General features: G+C 42.1%; 1 protein-coding gene and 1 long non-coding RNA gene across 5 annotated transcripts in view; one reads left to right on the top strand and one right to left on the bottom strand.

Annotated features, from left to right (window-relative positions):
* Positions 1-3,728, bottom strand: part of MAP4K3 (mitogen-activated protein kinase kinase kinase kinase 3) — a 201,240-nt gene extending 197,512 nt beyond the window's left edge. The window contains exon 1 of one of the 2 annotated variants that reach the window (XM_082427700.1): positions 3,456-3,728. In XM_082427700.1, coding sequence (XP_082283826.1) covers positions 3,456-3,551 — 96 coding nt within the window. In that variant the 5' untranslated portion in view covers positions 3,552-3,728. The remainder of the gene's footprint in view (positions 1-3,455) is intronic. The other variant, XM_082427701.1, reaches the window with a different exon arrangement.
* Positions 3,729-3,947: 219 nt separating this feature from the next.
* The window catches only part of LOC309644263, a 200,341-nt gene continuing 187,395 nt past the window's right edge, over positions 3,948-16,893 (top strand). For all 3 annotated transcript variants that reach the window (XR_014254320.1, XR_014254321.1, XR_014254322.1), the window contains exons 1-2: positions 3,948-4,197; positions 12,637-12,800. This is a non-coding gene — a long non-coding RNA (uncharacterized lncRNA). The remainder of the gene's footprint in view (positions 4,198-12,636; positions 12,801-16,893) is intronic.

The raw sequence follows: 16,893 nt of genomic DNA, 5'->3' as shown, positions 1-16,893 counted from the left end.
GCTCAATACTTTTTAACTAAACCATGCCACCTTAAATATAATAAGCATATTATTACACTGCATAGGATATAGTTTTCAAAATAAAAATCCCTTAAAACACCAACCTTCTAAGAATGACTATAAATAATTAGGCCTCTTATTTACTTAATCGGATCATTCCATTTTTAGCACCTAAATACTGACAAATTAAGGAGCAAATTATATATACTGGCTTTTGAAAAAAATTCTTTAAGGCACTCCTCTCTAATCAACACCATTTGTATAAATAATGAAAATCGAAAACAGCAAACTACAAAAAAATCTGTTATCTTTATAGCATGAACATGACTATGTACAGACAAAAATACAAATAGTTTAAGCTTTGGGTCATTCAGCAAACGGGATATGACGCCAAAAACCACACAGAGTTTCTCTGCTTTGGGCCCCTGATATTAGAAGAGTCTGGCAGGCAGGGATCAAGCATCTATTATCTGATGTCCACTTGGCAGACTCTACAAAAACAGTGAGGCCTGGCTGCACAGCAGGAGTTAGGTATTCTAACTACTACTTAAAGATCCACTCTAACTCAGAGTGTGGCTGCAACTAACCTGCTAAACTAAGTGTGTGCCTCCGTTTCCCCACTGGAAATTCGATAATACATTATCTGCCCATATGCTGGTTAAGGACACAGTAGCTAGAGCAAACTGGCTCACATTTTGGCTTTGCCACCTATGAACCTTGGCAAGTTACTGTAACTTCCCTGTGCCTTAGTTTCTTCTGATGCAAAATGGACTTAATAACAGCATATCTTTCATTGGGCTGTTGTAAGGATTGAGGTAATACATGGAGAAGTCTTCGATCAGTGCCTGGCAAGTAATAAGCACTCTATAAATGTTAGCTTCCATTATCATTATTTTAAACAGATGACAAGATTAATCAACTTATACTTGCACTGCACTTAGATGTCCTTAGGAAATTACAGGCCTTAATTTTTTTACGTTTTAATCATGTGGCTTAACTACCAGCTGTTTTTTCTGAATATGGTAAATACATGGCCAATTATTCTTGTAAAGAACTGAAAAAGAACTTACTGTCTACACTGCCACCTAAGTCTGACGCATTAGCAAAGTTTCAGTTAACTTTTCATCTCAATATAACCAGACACCCTTTTTTAAAAATTTATTTATTTATTATTATTATTTTTTTTTGGCTGTGTTGGGTCTTCGTTGCTGTGCGCAGGCTTTCTCTAGTTGTGGTGAGCGGGGGCTACTCTTAGTTGCAGTGCGCAGGCTTCTCATTGCGGTGGCTTCTCTTGTTGAGGAGCACGGGCTCTAGGCATGCGGGCTCAGTAGCTTGGCACGTGGGCTCAGTAGTTGTGGCTCGCGGGTTCTAGAGTGCAGGCTTAGTAGTTGTGGCGCACGGGCTTAGTTGCTCCCTGGCATGTGGGATCTTCCCAGACCAGGGCTCGAACCTGTGTCCCCTGCACTGGCAGGCGGATTCTTAACCATTGTGCCATCAGGGGAGCCCTAACCAGACTCCCTTAACCAACTCTAAGCTACCTGGATTCACTCACTTCACCTTTCACAATCACTACAAATTCCAAATTCCAAGCACAATACCGTAACGGTTATGCTTACAACGGCCTCCTAACTGCTCTTTACCTCTGCCCCCCATCTCCACTCCCCACACTGCAGTAGGTAAAGCTTGAAAGCTTGTAAAAATCCAAGTCTAATTTCACTCTCCTACTTAAAACCCTGCAATGGCTCTTTATTGTCCTAAAGAGAAGTCCCACCTCCTTACAAGACCAAAGAGGCCCGCATGATCTAGGGTCATCCTCCCTCTCTGGCTACTGAGGCCACATAGGCCTTCTTTCAAATCCTCACCCTGTTCCTTGGGGCCTCCAAGCCTGCAGAGATCATGCTTCCTCTATCTGGCATAATTCCCTCTCCCCAATGCCTCTGACTCCCCAGAGGAAATGAAGTCCTCCTGTTATACACTTTCCTAACCCTAATCCTAATCCTCTCTTCTCTGCAGCACGAAAGAAAACTCAATAATTATTTAAATGGTTGTTTAATGTTGTTCTTGTCCAAAAAATATAAACAAGTAAGACTTGGGAACATGTCTCTCTTTTAGCGCTACAACCCAAGTGCTTAGATAGATGCACAGTACCTTATACACAGTAGGTGTGTCACATAGGTGACAACATAGACACCTGTGTTGTCTATGGAGAAAAGTGGTGATATAACTGATGATGGAAAGCAAATCATCCACAAGACTAATGCAGAATACTGGCTGCACTGTATTAAATATCTAAGTTACCATATGCATTACAAGTGAAGTAAAAGTAAAAACCTACTGCTTAAAGGTGGGCAAAATAAAGTTAAGGCTCAACTTTCCAAAGTAAAGTTAAGTTTCTTTGTGCATCCTCAGGTGTTATGTGAAACAGGCGGAGCTCCACTTCAGTTACCAGTAAGAAGATACACAACCAAATCAAGACTGCTGCCACATTTGGCACAAGCCTGCTCTTCTTGGCAGTCTCTGTGAGGCCAAGAGTTGAGCTGGCCAGAGAAGCATGATTTATCTGCCACATTTAGAAGTGGTCCCTCTACAACAGGAATGCTGTGCTACTAATGGGCTTTGAATTCTAACGTTGCCAAACCAGTACCTTTCCTAAGTATTCAATTCACTTATAAAAAAAAAAAAAAGCTGAATCCTATGTGTCACTGACAAAAACAAGTTTAATAAGGCATCACAGTCCAATTCGAGTTGGAGAAAAAGTTGCTCTTTCGAAAGAAAAAAAGAAGGAAAGGGAGGGGAGGGAGGGAAAGAAAGAAAGAATGAAAAAAAGAAAGAGAAAGAAAGGGAGAGAGGAAGGAAGGGAGGAAGGGAGGAAAGAAGAAAGAAGTCATGCTAACCAGATCTCTTTTACAAAAGAAAGTCATTACTTGGAAAATTAAAAGAAACTGGTATGCGGATGCTAAGGGGCTAAAGGTTGAGGGGCTGTCGATGGACGCTGCCCAGTGAAATGACTATCGCCGGGCCTGGTGGGCAGCAGTTGCCAACCCACCGCGGACAATCCCAGGTCCGTGGAGAGCATGCAGGTTTGACATAAGCCAAACCCCTGCCGTCCGGCTCGTCGCACTGACCCTGCCAATGCAACAAACGCGCAGACCCTCTCCGCGCGGAGAGGAGCAGAGTGGCCGCCGCCGTTCAGCGCTTCCCGGGAAATGCGCGTCCGGGGGAGGCTCAGGTAAGGACCCGGGGGTCTCGGGGTTAAACGTTTGGCCCTTTGTTCTCTGCACGGTCGCGGAGCCCTGGGCACCCGCCGCTCCTCCTCGCCCACCGCTCCCGGGCGCCAGCGTCTCCCGCCGACAGGCAGCGCGGACTCGGGCGCCCCGACTCGCCGGCGCCCTCCGCCCTCCCCGCGGCGGGTCAGCGCCCCACGGCCTCAGCGGCGCGCGGCCCCTCGCCCTCACCTTGTAGACGTCGCCGTAGGTGCCGCTGCCGATGCGCTGAATCAGCTCGAAGTCCTCCTGAGGGTTCCGGCGGGACAGATCGAAGCAGGGGTTCATGGCGGGCCCCGGGTGCCCCCCGCCTCCCTCCCGGGCAGGGGAGGGGGGGCGCTCAGGGGGCCACACGGAGAGTGGGAGCCGCGGCGGGCCCCCTGCTCCCCCGGCGGTCACAATCGCCCGGCTCCACGCTGCGGCCGCCGCCGCGGACGACGACGACCGGCCTAACCGTCCCCGCCCCCCGCAGCCCGCCGCGGCGCCGAACCCGGGTCACACCCACACGGAGCCGAGGACGCTCGCAGCCCCTCGCTCGGGGTGAAACTCCAACATGGCTTCCGCCTTCGCCGCTCCTCCCCCTCCCCTTACTCCGGCTCCTCCACCCTCCTCCCCTTTCCCGGCTCCCGCCCGACTGCGCAGCCGCGAGCCCGGAGGGAGCGCTCCCCGGCCCTGCGCGCGGCCCCCCCCCGTGCGCGCTCCGGTTCTGCGCGCTTGCCTGGCGAGGCCCGGCCCCGGGACCCTACTCGGCCAAAACGGCCGCGGCTTCACCGCGCGGGCTACCCGCGCGCGACCGCCACTGTGCCGTGCCAGAAAAGGCTCGCCTGCCCCCGGGACCGCGGAGGGGGTGCAGGCAGAAAGGAGCTCCTATTCGCTTCTCATTTCCCCAGCGACAAAGTCTGACGTCGCCGCATCAGGTCCCCATCCTAAGCAGGTAGTATAGTTTTAATTTGCAAGACGGCCCGTGTCCCGAACTTTTTTTTTAGAAGCAACTGTACATAGGACACAGCCGAGTCCCACAGACTTTCTGGGATTGCGGGGAAGGGGTTGTTGTCCTGAGGAAATCCCCTGAAAAAAGTGAGCCTGTGCTTGCTGTGACCCCTGACACTCGGGCCCTTGGAGTTGACCTGCCAGGGTGCAAAAAAGGACAGGTCAGGAGGGCGGCCAGGGAGGCGTGTGGAGTGGGTAGGCCGTGGGAAGCTCTGGAGGAAAAACACGCCAAACGGCCGCCAGCCCTTCCGCGTGGAGGGCGTGGGAGGCAGCCAGAGGCCAGAACTAAAGCAGTGCTTGCCCTTCACCAGAGGCGTCTGGATTATCAAAGAAGGGGGAGGGGACCAGCAAGCTGTCTAGCAACCTTGCAAAGGAGAGGTGGGGTGTGGGTGAAGGGTGAAGCGTGGACGAGATCCATTTTCATACCTGAAATGTCGACCCGTGATGGTCCGCAAGCTCTACAGCTTAACTACCCAAAGCCCCACCCTGCTTCAGACCCAGATTGCAAGCTTTGCATTCCATGTATGTGGACACCAGCTTCAACTCTTATTATCTGTCCAAGAAAGCCTGTGGGTATGAAGGGCTAATTTTCTGTTCTCAATAAACTGCCCACTAGGCATTTCGAAAAGCTTTAATCAAGTAAGTAGGTGATGGCCACTTCAGCAATACCGCTTTGGAGTTTTGCTTCAGAAGTTGTTTCCTAATACCCGTAGGCACCACACCTTCTGACCGTTAATATTCCCTAAGGCCTCGTGGCTCCCCGAAAAACTAGGTCTTATCAAACTTGTTAAATATAAAATAAGTGTAATCAAATAATAGTCAAGCGAAGTATTTACAGTTAACTGCCTCGTACATTTTTATCTTTTCCATCTCTGCCTACAGTAGGATTGCATGTTTACTAAATTCTCAAAGAAGTTGTTTGCCCTGTTGACTAAAAGATGTTGGAAAATGACCATCTCTTCACCTATACAAGTAGACTTTCAATTATCTAGTTTTTAATTATTTTAAAGCATCAGTACTAGGAGCATATTACTTACACTGCTGCCCTATGAATGCTTATCATTGGGTTTCTTCTAGATGGATCGACCTTAAGACTCTGGTATCTTGAGAATTAAACTCCTGACTATAAATATTATTCCATGGCTAAGGACCCTGTTTTTTGCCTGTTTAAGGCACTTGCCCAGAGGCAAGCCTTCCTTCAGCCTGTCCACTTTTGGAGAATTGTTTGGCCTCCTTAAGCCAAACATGAGGATAATTAGCCCAGGGTTCAGATAAGCAGACCTAATAAACTATCTCAAATAGGAACCAGTTCTGCTCTCTTTTTCTGCCTTTTTAATGCTGGAAAGCCAAATTCTCAGGATTGAATGCTGCACAAGAAAGTTCTAATGGTTTCACTGTTTTGTTTGCGAGGATTATCATCTGTGCAGATAACTTTGCATTTGCATCACTAATAGACTTCTTTCAAAGGGAAAAGACATTTCAGTAGGGCTGAAACAGTCTTTAAAGTTTTGTTTGTTCCATTTTGGCAAGGCCAAGCTAGCCCTTTTGAAAAGACATGGATTTGCATGTAAGGGCCTGATTTGCCGTATGGGTTACAACATAAATAAAAGGGCTTTTGCAATCAACAAAGAATAAAATATTTTGCTGTTTGTAATACATACATACAGCCAAATCTGATCTTTTTTTCTATTCTAACACTCCTCAGCTTCACTAGAAGTAACACTAATGATCACACTTTCTTTGAATCAGAGAAATAACTTCCCTCTTCTATGATTAGAAGCATCCTTAGAAGTCCTAAACTGCTTCTACAGCATCTCTCCTGGATTTACTGCTGCTTGAATACCTTCAGTAAAAGGGAACTCGCTGCTTCCGAAATACCCTGCTTCAGTATAAGATAGTGCTAGTGAATAATCATAACAATAATAAAAAAATAATATCTAAAATTACCAAGTGCTTACAGGGTGCCAAGAACTGAGCCAAGTACTTTCCATGTATTATCTCATTTAATTCTCACAACAACTTGATGACAGATATTATTATCTCCATTTTTTGAGGCACAGACAGATTAAACTGCTCAAGGTAATAAAGAAAGCTGAAATTTGAATAGAGGTAGTAAGACACAAAGGCCAAGCTCTTAGCCACTAGCCTGTAGTTAAAGTATACTTTAAAAAATTTCTCTTATGCTAAGCCAAAGTCTGCCTCCCTGTTACTCAATTGGAGTCAGTGATTATTAGATTCTAGTGGTGTGGAGTACAAAGAAGAAAAGCCAGGGTGCCTGACCTCAAGGAATTTGCAGTCTCACAAAACACTGTGAGAAGAACAAAGGAGGGACCTAAATGTAGACAGGAAGATGTAGGAATGATGCTAAAGTAAATTTTGAAAAATATTTCAGTTTGCCAGACAAACTGGGGGGAGGTGGTACACTCCAGGCTGGCCACTTAGCCCCAGGCCCTTAAAGCATCCAGCCACGTAAGCATCACACAGTAGGGAGCACATAAGGCTAAGATGGACAGTAGCAGTTGCCACCATACCCAGACCACCTTTCTGTTAGCCCATCCCTCGTGCGTCTGCGGTTTAGAAATTCCTTGGTCTCCACCCCAGCTTTCAGTTTCATCCTCAAGACCTCCTGTCTAATAACCCATCGGATCCACTTCTTTGGTTTATTGACCGTATAGCCACCATTCACATTTTCAGTATACCACCAGCTCTGGGAAAGGAATACTGAGCCAAACTTCACTCAGAAAAGACTCATTACAACCAGGCCATCTGCCAGGGGAGGAGAATCAGACTCAGACATGTCTGTGAAACAATATGGCAGAAAGTTCCAGGAGGTTATATAACCTAGTCTAACACATCTCTGAGCCTGGCTACCTGGGTTCAGATCTTGTCTGTCTCTGTCTCCTTACTGAACAACCTTGGGAAGTTATTTCAAACTGGGGCTATTACAAAGAGTCGAAAAGAAAATACGTGTAAAAGTCAGCGGTACCTGGCACCACAGTAATCCCACAAAGTATTAATTACTGTTATTTTGAGTACATTTTAGAATGTTTTAAAGGCTGACAGTCATGAGGATGGGGATGGAGATATGATTTAGGAAGCAAATGCAATAACATAAGAGACCTTGAATTAAGGCCAGGGAGGCCTAGGATGGAGAAAAGGGAAGGAAACCAGGAAATAATTGGACGGTGAGGAAGCAGACAGTGACATGGATGACAAGCAGGTTTCTGGCTTAGACAATTGGGAAGATCCCAAAAAGGTGATAGCATTTGCCATAATAAGAGGAACTGGGGTTATTTGGGGGAGGGTTATAACACTGGATCAAAATAGATGATTCTGTTTTGTATCTTAAATTAGAGGTGCGCAAATAGAAATGTGAAATAAGTGATAAATTTTACATTTATCACTAATAAAAATTAGGGTTGAAACTTAGAAAAAATTTCGGGGCTAATTTTTAAATTTGGAGAGCCATAGTTCAGAAATGTTTGCTGAGCATCTGTTAGGTGCCAAACATATATTAGGTTCTGGCAATGCAATAGGTCCCTGAACTCAAGTTGGGGCTACAGACAAGTTCTCAGATAATTTCTTGACAGTGAGATAAGTACTGAGGTGCAGAGAAGCAAAGCAAGAAGAAGATACTAGATGCCACTCGGGCTAATAATTTGGTTCTTTTTCAACCTATATATATTTTTAATTTCTTTAAATGAATGTCTTAATTTCTTTAATTTTTTTAAGATAGTAAATGGATATTTTTGAAAGCATGTACTCAACATTTATTTACAGGTGAGGTGGAACCCTGCATGGGGAGTGGGCGGAGATGGAAGTCCTCAGGTGTCAGCTCTCAGCTTCCTCTCTGTTATTCTGAGCAATTCAGCTCTGCTTCCAGACTTGGGTACGTCCTAGCACAGTGTTTCTCAGTGGAGGTTTCATTAACATTTTGGGTAGTCCTTGCTTGCATGGGACTGTCCCCAAGCATTATAACATCCCTGCCCCGCCATCAGTACTGCTCCCAGCCATACTGACATCAACAGCATTTCCAAATGCCTACGGTTGGGCTGGGGGGTGAAGGTAGTGACTAGATTGAAAATGTTTGCTTATCATGTCCCTTTAGAAAACTATCACCCACACCAAACTATTTATCATAGAATTCCTTTCTATTTCATGTAGTATATTCCCTGAGAGAAGTTCTGATATATAAACATTGTCCCTTTTATTACATTTCCAATATTTAGCACCCAAGTGATATTTCACTGCCCTCTGTAGATGCACAACCAAGATTCCACCTGCCCTTTTTTACGTAGTTTCCAGGATCACATAAGAGGGCAACGAATCTAGTCTTTGCAGGTTATGGAAGTCTTCGCAGAGGAAGGAAATTCTAAGCTGAGACTTAAAAGACAAGTTAGAGAATTAGCCAGGCAAGAAAGTATATTCCATACTGAGGGTAGAAAGTTTACATTCAAAGAAGTGAAAGTAGTTCTGTTTGGGGTGAATAACAGATGAGGCTAGAGTGGTAAACAGGGACCAGTCCATTAAGGGGCATGTAAATTGTGTTAAATAATTTGGATTTTTGAGAACACAAGGGGGCTATTGATGGGTTATCAGCACAGCAGTGGCATGATCTTACTTGTGCCTTAGAAACGTTCTGCTAGCTGCAGGTGGAGAATGAATTGAAGGCAGATGGCAAGACTGGAGACAAGATGGGAGAATATGTAATGCAGTGTCGTCTAATGAGCAGTCTTTGCTCTGAGCTCCTCATTGGCCTCACTGAGCCTTTCTCAGAGCTGCTCTGCGGTCTGAGACGCGTCCCTCTTACTCCTCCATTCCTCTTCATCCTTCCAGCTATTTCCACAAGTAAGTCTCTTGCACTTCTAATTCAATTTTACCATCTGCAGAATTAGTACAGTTAGTATCAATGAAGCAAAGAAGGAGGGAATTTTAAGAAGAGAATGATCAAGTGTGTTAAATGCCAAAGAGAGACTGAGGAGGGAGATATAAAAGTATCATTAGATTTGCCATCATGGAGGTCAGTGCTGACCTAACTATTGATGTTCATAGTTCCTCTCCTGCCAGCGTGTGTCCTCTTAGTTATATTCTGCCAGATCCCCTTCAGCCTTTCTTGTACATCATGATCTTCATACATTTCATCTGGACCCCCCTCATATGGACCCATGTAATGTATTAATATCTTTCTAAACTCTGGCACTAAACATTGAGCTCAGTATTCCACATGCAGTCTGGTCAGCATTGACTACAGGAAGACTATAACTACCTATTATCTCAACACTATATCGTAGCCCAAACTTTGATTCAGCTTTTTATAGTTGCAACAAACTCAGGGCCACTGTGCTGCCCAACTCCAGGGGATCAGATTATAATCTATAATTATATAATCCTCAACTACAACTGGCCCCTGGGTCTCCATCAAGTAACATCTCCAAAAAACGTATTTGCTCCCCTCTGAATCAGATCATCAGAGGTGTTCTTGAACCCCCATTGCCATAAAGTGCCAGGGACAAGAACCTGATCTTATAGATCCTACTGTAAAATTCCTGCTAACAGTTTATCAGGTCAAATAGCATCTTCTCATCACCAAGCAGATAAAACACACCAACAAAACAGGGCATAGAGTACACCTACCCCGTGTTGCTATCAGGTGAGATCTTGCAAAGACAAGTTAGACAAGAACCTTGTCTCGATAGACAAGAACCTCCTATCTTCTTGAGAAGCCAGGATTTCAAGGGGGTGCTCTTGGGCCTGCACTGTAGGGGATTGATATCTTTTTAGACCCAACGAATCCTTGATGGGTGTAGGCTCTGTGAAACATAGACAAAATACTAAAGGATTGTAAAGAAGGGCAGGCTGAATACAGTCTGGGTGAGAGATCAAGAGATGCTGAGATAATCTACCGATAAAAATCCTAGCTATATTCACCTTTTATCCCCTGATAGGTCAGAGCACAGTGTTTCCCTGGTTCCCTTTCATGTAACATCTAGCCTAAAACTTCCCTTAGGTGCCCTCAGTTAAAGGGTATTGCCCTGTCCTCTAGTTCCCAAATACAGAGTGAGGCCACTGTTGGGCCAGATCGGATCGAGTTGACCTAGAACAAATGCAGTTACATACACTGTGTTTCCAGGGTAGATTACTGCCCAGAGTGCTATCCTACTGGCCTGTTCTTTAGAAGCTTTATTCTAGTTGCTATTACTCCCTTAGGAGGAGTCCAACCCCTGCTCTCGACAAAACCTCTAGGAAAGCAATCTGCTCATAGATCTAAAAAGTTCATCTCTTTGGAGAAAAAAATCCGTGAATTCGGTTTAAACCTGGACTGGAGTTTTTCTTGATCAAAACAGACAAAACAAAAACAAAAATAACAACAGAAATAAAAGCCCAGTTAAGTAATTGAAATAACATGTGCCAGGATTATTTCATTGTTCCTTACCCTCTGCTCATAGCTCAAGGCAGATGTGAAGGTGACTCATTTCTTAAACTGACCCAGATCTCTGCCCCAGGAAATAGGTCATCCTGGGTCTGAGCTCATGGCAAAGCCCAACTGGATCAGGGCCTCTTCTCAGCATTAGAGCCAAAGCTTCAGTCTGGAATCTGATCATCTGGGTTACTTAAGATACTTTTTTAAAAAATTATGTTTAAATTAGGACTCATCTGGTAGTATAAACTTTCCCAGCTGAGTACCCGATGCCATCAGAAATAGTTTAAACGTGTTGATGGAATAATTGTTCTCATTGTAAAAGGAATAAAAGGAAGGAAACTCATGAAAATTTCCCCACCGCTTTGTATTTCATTTACAAATGGCTAAGCTCTTATATGAAATTTGTGAATAGTCCTTTTCAAGCCTAAGTGTGGAGCTGTACAGGCATTCTCTCTCTGTCTCAACATCAATACCATTAAGTGGGCATCAATATGTGAAAATGTTTGTATGAACTTTCAATACCTGAAAGTATAACTCTCTTACACTGCTGATGCCAATATTTAGGGCTTACCTCTGACCTAAAGAGAGCCCTCTTTGGTCCTTCCAAATAAATCCAAAACACCATGTCTGCAAATCTGAGTGCAGTCTGGTTTTTGCTACGGGGTACAAGCCTCTTAACTAGTCTCTCTGGCCCCATTCTCTTCTTCTGATATACCACACCTGGCCAAGAAACATGCTTCTTAAAATGCCAATGATGGAAATATGGAAGTCTCGGGGGGAAGCTAAATTTGGAATGAATGTGAGCTCACTTTTAGGCATATTATGTTTGAGAAGATGAAAGGGCATTAAGGAGAAGCGATTGCAAAGATAGTGACAGATTTAGAAAGTGCAAGAGGAAATTAGATCATCACGTGTAAATTTAAGTCATACAAACAAAGACGGTAGAATAATGAGATCTCTAAGTGAGAGTCTGAGAGTGTAGAGCAATGGTGAGCAATCTTTTTTTTTTTTTTTTTAGTGAAGGCCACTTAAAAGGAATAGAAAATGTTTCTGGGCCTTGTTTTTTAAACATTTAAAGTGAAAATAATGTAACTTCCATAACAAGAATTTATGCTGTGGGATAATTTATTAAGATATGAATATGTATCCATTCTTCCCCAGGCAGTGTTTTCCAGCCTGTCTTTGCTTGATATATTTGTGACGTGGAATTTAAGGAAAGGATAGTGGAGACGTGATGGTGGGGAAGGAGGAAGACAAGGGGAATAATTTAGCCAGAAAGGAGCTAAATCAACCTTTCAGGTGTTGGAAGAAAGAGAGAAGGGAGAAGATAACCAAGAGCCCAATAAACTGGGTCCTAGAGAAAGAATTTGTGTTTTAGGACTAGAGAGAATAGAATGGAACTCAAGCCTGGCTCTGTAACCATGAATGGTTTCCTCATAGGTGCTCTTTGAGAGCTGCAAGTAAGGATTGGAATACCTTTTTAAGATTACAGTGTATCTTTATATGTGTTCCTGAGCAGAGTCTGAGGTAGGTGGGATCCCAGGATTCATTAAGGTTAAAAGAAGAATGCCAATGAGAAATTTGCCAATACTTTCAAACTGCTAAAATATTATCTGGTTATATGTAAGAAGTCACGACACAGAAGCAGCTTTCAAATCTTATATAACTTAATTTGCATTACTTTTTAGCATTTATAAATATTTTCATATTTATGTCTCATTTTATCTTTGGAAAGACTCCTTCATTTATTATCTTCCTTAGTTTACAGATGGGGAAATTGAAGCTTAGAGGAGTGAAAATCAGAAACAGATCAGGGTTTATAATTAATTTCAGTCAGTTGAACATCTACTGAGCTTTGATTACTGAGTTTCAGGTTATATTAGATATTGGGGTTGCAAAAATGAATAAAATGTGCTCCCAATCCTCAGCCACTCAACGAGTCCTTTCTTTGCTCTTCTCCAGTTCTCTCCCAGAGGTTTGATATCCCGTCTTAGCTGGGGCTGGGCAGGTTCATGGTGTGATCCAAAGCTGAGCGTCACCTACACAGAGTGCTAGTTTATAGCAAGAACTGACTCCAGGGTACTCTCCAGTTCCATGCCGATGATGTAGTCATCAGAGTTGCAAAGGTAAGGAAGAAATGGGAAATCTCGTATACTGTGGGGAGGAGAATAAACTGGTACAACCACGTTGGAAGGCAATTTTTCATTATCAAAGCTAAAGATGCCCTTACAATCTTACAATCTAACAATTCCATTTCTACATGTATACACGAAACTCTCCCTCAAATGCATAAAGAGACATGTAAATGAATGTTCATTGAAGCATGGTCTATAACAGGAAAATAATTGGAAACAACCTAAATGTTCATCAACCTGAGAATGGATAAGTAAATTGGTGTATGATCACACAGTGGAATACAATATTATAGTTAAAATAAATGAACTAGAACTAGAATTAGAATATGCATAAATCTCAACTAATAGAATATTGAGTGAATAAAACCAAGTGACAGAAGATACATGAAGTATGCTACTGTTTACATAACTTTAAACACATTAAACAATACTGCATATTTCCATTTGTAATAACATTTTAAAATATTCGTGGTTATGATAAATTACCAAATTCAAGATAGTTGTTACCTCTGCTGAGAAAGCAGGATAATGATAGAGTATGTAGAAGCCTTTAGCCAAATCTGTATTTAAAAACAAAAACAAAGACGTGGATCTAAAGCAAATATGGCAAAAAGTAAATATGTGACAAAGCTGGGCAGGAAAGACAAGAGAAGTTGTTATATTATTTTCTATACTCTGTATGCTTGGAATATTCCATTTAAAAGTATCTGTGGGCCTTGAACCCTGGAATTCTGGGATTTTCTTGTGTTTTTTACTTTGCGCAGAATTTTCTTTTTTTTTCTTTTGCCCATGCTAAAATTCCATCCATTCTTTGATACCTAGCTCAAGTCTCACTACCTTACTGAGAATTTCTGTGACCATCTTTTCAGTTCAAACTATTGCTCTCCCTTTTCAAAACCATGATAGATCTATAAAGCTCTCTTGTACACTATGTATTTATGACCAGATTCTTTCATATTGTTGTTTAAATATATATTGTCTTGCATTAATATTTGACTTTATACATAAACCTTGTTTCTCCAATTGTATTGTAAGAGCCTTAAGAGCAGGGACAATGTCTTAAATGTCTTTAATTCTTCGCCAGTGCCCAGTAGAGCCTAACCAGATACTTATTAAAGAAAAGTGATATATAAACCATAACCCTTCCTACAAAACCTTTACATAGAAAGTTGAAAATACTAGTTTGTGCTACACTTGCCTTTATTTTCCAAGAGAGAGAATACTAATGAGCTGTGAAATGACCAAAAATCAGGCAGCAGAAGGGAAAAGAAGAAATAACGGGTTTGTATATTACACATTCTGGATAATCAGCTCTTGAATGATTAAATGTGGATAATCTCTTATGGGGAAAAGCAGGTTTTAAAAATTCATTTTATGACTATTGAATTATTTTATAGTTATTTCCAGTTTTCAGACAATCCTAGGCCAAACTTACAAATTATTTATTTATTTTTATATAAATTTATTTATTTATGGCTGCATTGGGTCTTCGTTGCTGCGTGGGTTTTCTCTAGTTGCAGCGAGTGGGGACTACTCTTCATTGTGGTGTGTGGGCTTCTCACTGCAGTGGCTTCTCTTACTGCAGAGCACGGGCTCCAGGTGTGCGGGCTTCAGTAGTTGTGGCTTGCGGGCTCTAGAGCACAGGCTCAGTAGTTGTGGCTCACGGGCTTAGTTGCTCTGCGACATGTGGGATCTTCCTGGACCAGGGCTCGAACCTGTGTCCCCTACATTGGCAGGCAGACTCCTAACCACTGCACCATCAGGTAAGCCCCTACAAATTATTTTGAAAAAATATTTCCTCTCATGATATGTTGCATAAACACACACAGATTTACCTTGTTATCATTCTGCCTTCATTCCAGTATTTATTGTACTAGACATGGGAATGGTGGTCCGATGAAACTAAAAAACAAAAGGTTTTCCACCTATGGAATCAGGAAAGGATTTTGGAGGAAAAAAAAATTACTTTGAGTTCAATTTACCCTTAGTCTATCTTGTAAAAAGTGCTTGTATTTGAGGCAACCACCTCACCTGACACCTCAGAGTAAAAGGTTAGTCTATACTAGGCCCAGGATGAAAGCTGATGAGCACAGGAAATGGTAAGAGATCTGGACTACATTGTCTCTCCTCAGAATGAAAAGTCGGTTATCACAGAATGAGATAAATTTAGGAATCAGTGTGGTTACTTTTAGCAGAAGCAGCAGCTCCTATGGTCTATTTCAAAACTACCCCCATTTTGTCCCTGGTAAGTTTTCCTAATGGACCTTTGTAATGTTTTATTAAACCAGGCCACTATCTCATGGTTCTTTGGCCTAAGTGCTACAATACCCAAAATACAGTTCCTTAAATTAAACCTTACCTACATCTGTATTTATGACGGTATTCTTAACTCTATCTACAGTGTACCTCAGGGAGGTTATATCTTTAAAATTATTGCCACCTCTATCTCTATATCATTTGTGTCCTGGCGAAGAAAATATCTTGCCGTTTGGTAAGAGATAATATATTCCCTCATGTTCACCTCATTTGTGGGCATTAACGTTGAAGCAAAGCCTTAAAGCAGTGACCAGAGTATTTTTACATTAATGATGAATCTTATCATTGCTCTCTACAATTTTTCCTTTCCTTAAAGAGAAGCAAGAAAAATGCTGTTATAAAGAGAATATATCCAATGAATATATTGGGTTCTCAAAGTTCCCTAAAAGAAAAGTGTTTATAACTTGGAATTGATTTCCCATGGAAATAGTGTGATTAATTATGGTTATATTCTAAGTCAAGGCCACAAAATTGAAATAATATTAATAGGTGTGACAGTTGATTAAGAAATCACATCTTGTTTTCTTGTCTCTGGGCTTGGCATGGAAAGATAAGAAGTACTTTTCCCTTCTCTTCTCTAGAGGGAAGGTTAAAATGTGGTGATTTTCTAAAGTCTTTGGGAGACAGAAGACTCAGTTATCTGGAAGGAGAAGGGTTCTAAGAAAATGGGAATGGCTTGACTTCAGGAGAATTTGGATCTCCTGAGCCCAGAAGGAGGAGAGAACCAGACAAGAGTCAGTTTCCATAAATGGTGAAGACCCATGTCCACTTCCAAATAACAGATCAGAATGGTTTAGACATCCACGGGGATGCCAGCAAGGATATGTTGTCTCAGAAGTAGTAAAAGTATGGACTTCTCCGGTGGCGCAGTGGTTAAGAATCCACCTGCCACTGCAGGGGACACAGGTTTGAGCTCTGGTCCGGGAAGATCCCACATGCCGCACAGCAACTAAGCCCCTGCGCCACAGCTACTGAGCCTGCGCTCTAGAGCCTGCGAACCACAACTACTGAAGCCCATGTGCCTAGAGCCCATGCTCCTCAACAAGAGAAGCCACCACAATGAGAAGCCCGTGCACCGCAACAAAGAGCAGCCCCTGCTTGCCGCAACTAGAGAAAGCCCGTGTGCAGCAACGAAGACCCAGCACAGCCAAAAATAAATAAATAAATTTATTTAAAAAACAGTAGTAAAAGTATTAACTTATACTAAGCTTAAACAAGTCAAGGGTACATGTTGTAAACTCTAGGGTTACTATTAAGAGAATAGTAAAAGTATGTATAAACAATATATTATATAAATAGTAAAAGAGAGAATACAGAATAATAATAAAGAAAACACTCAATTAAGCCAAAGGAAGCCAAGAAAAACGATAAGAAGGAACAAGTAACAAGTGGAATAAATAGAAACCAAAATAGTAAGATGTTAGCTATTAACACCAATATGTCATTAATTACCATAAATATAAATGGCACAATATTCTATTAAAGAACAAAGATTGTCATACTGATTTTTAAAATATATGTGCTTTGTACAAAAGATACAAGAGTAATAATCTAAAATTATAACACAGAATAGTTAAAAGTAAAAGAATACAAAGACATTTTATGCAAACACTAGCCCAAAGAAAGCTTGTATAGCTATAAATAACAGATAAAGTAGACTTTAAAGATAGAAGCATTATTAGAAATAGGTGTGATATTTAACAATAATAAAAATATTAACCCATCTGGAAGATAAAACAATTCTAATTTTGCACACAAGTAGCAATAT

Source organism: Balaenoptera physalus (assembly GCF_965194825.1).
Source record: "Balaenoptera physalus genome assembly, chromosome: 15".
Classification (NCBI taxonomy): domain Eukaryota; kingdom Metazoa; phylum Chordata; class Mammalia; order Artiodactyla; family Balaenopteridae; genus Balaenoptera; species Balaenoptera physalus.
This window is presented reverse-complemented; position numbering and strand designations above follow the sequence as displayed.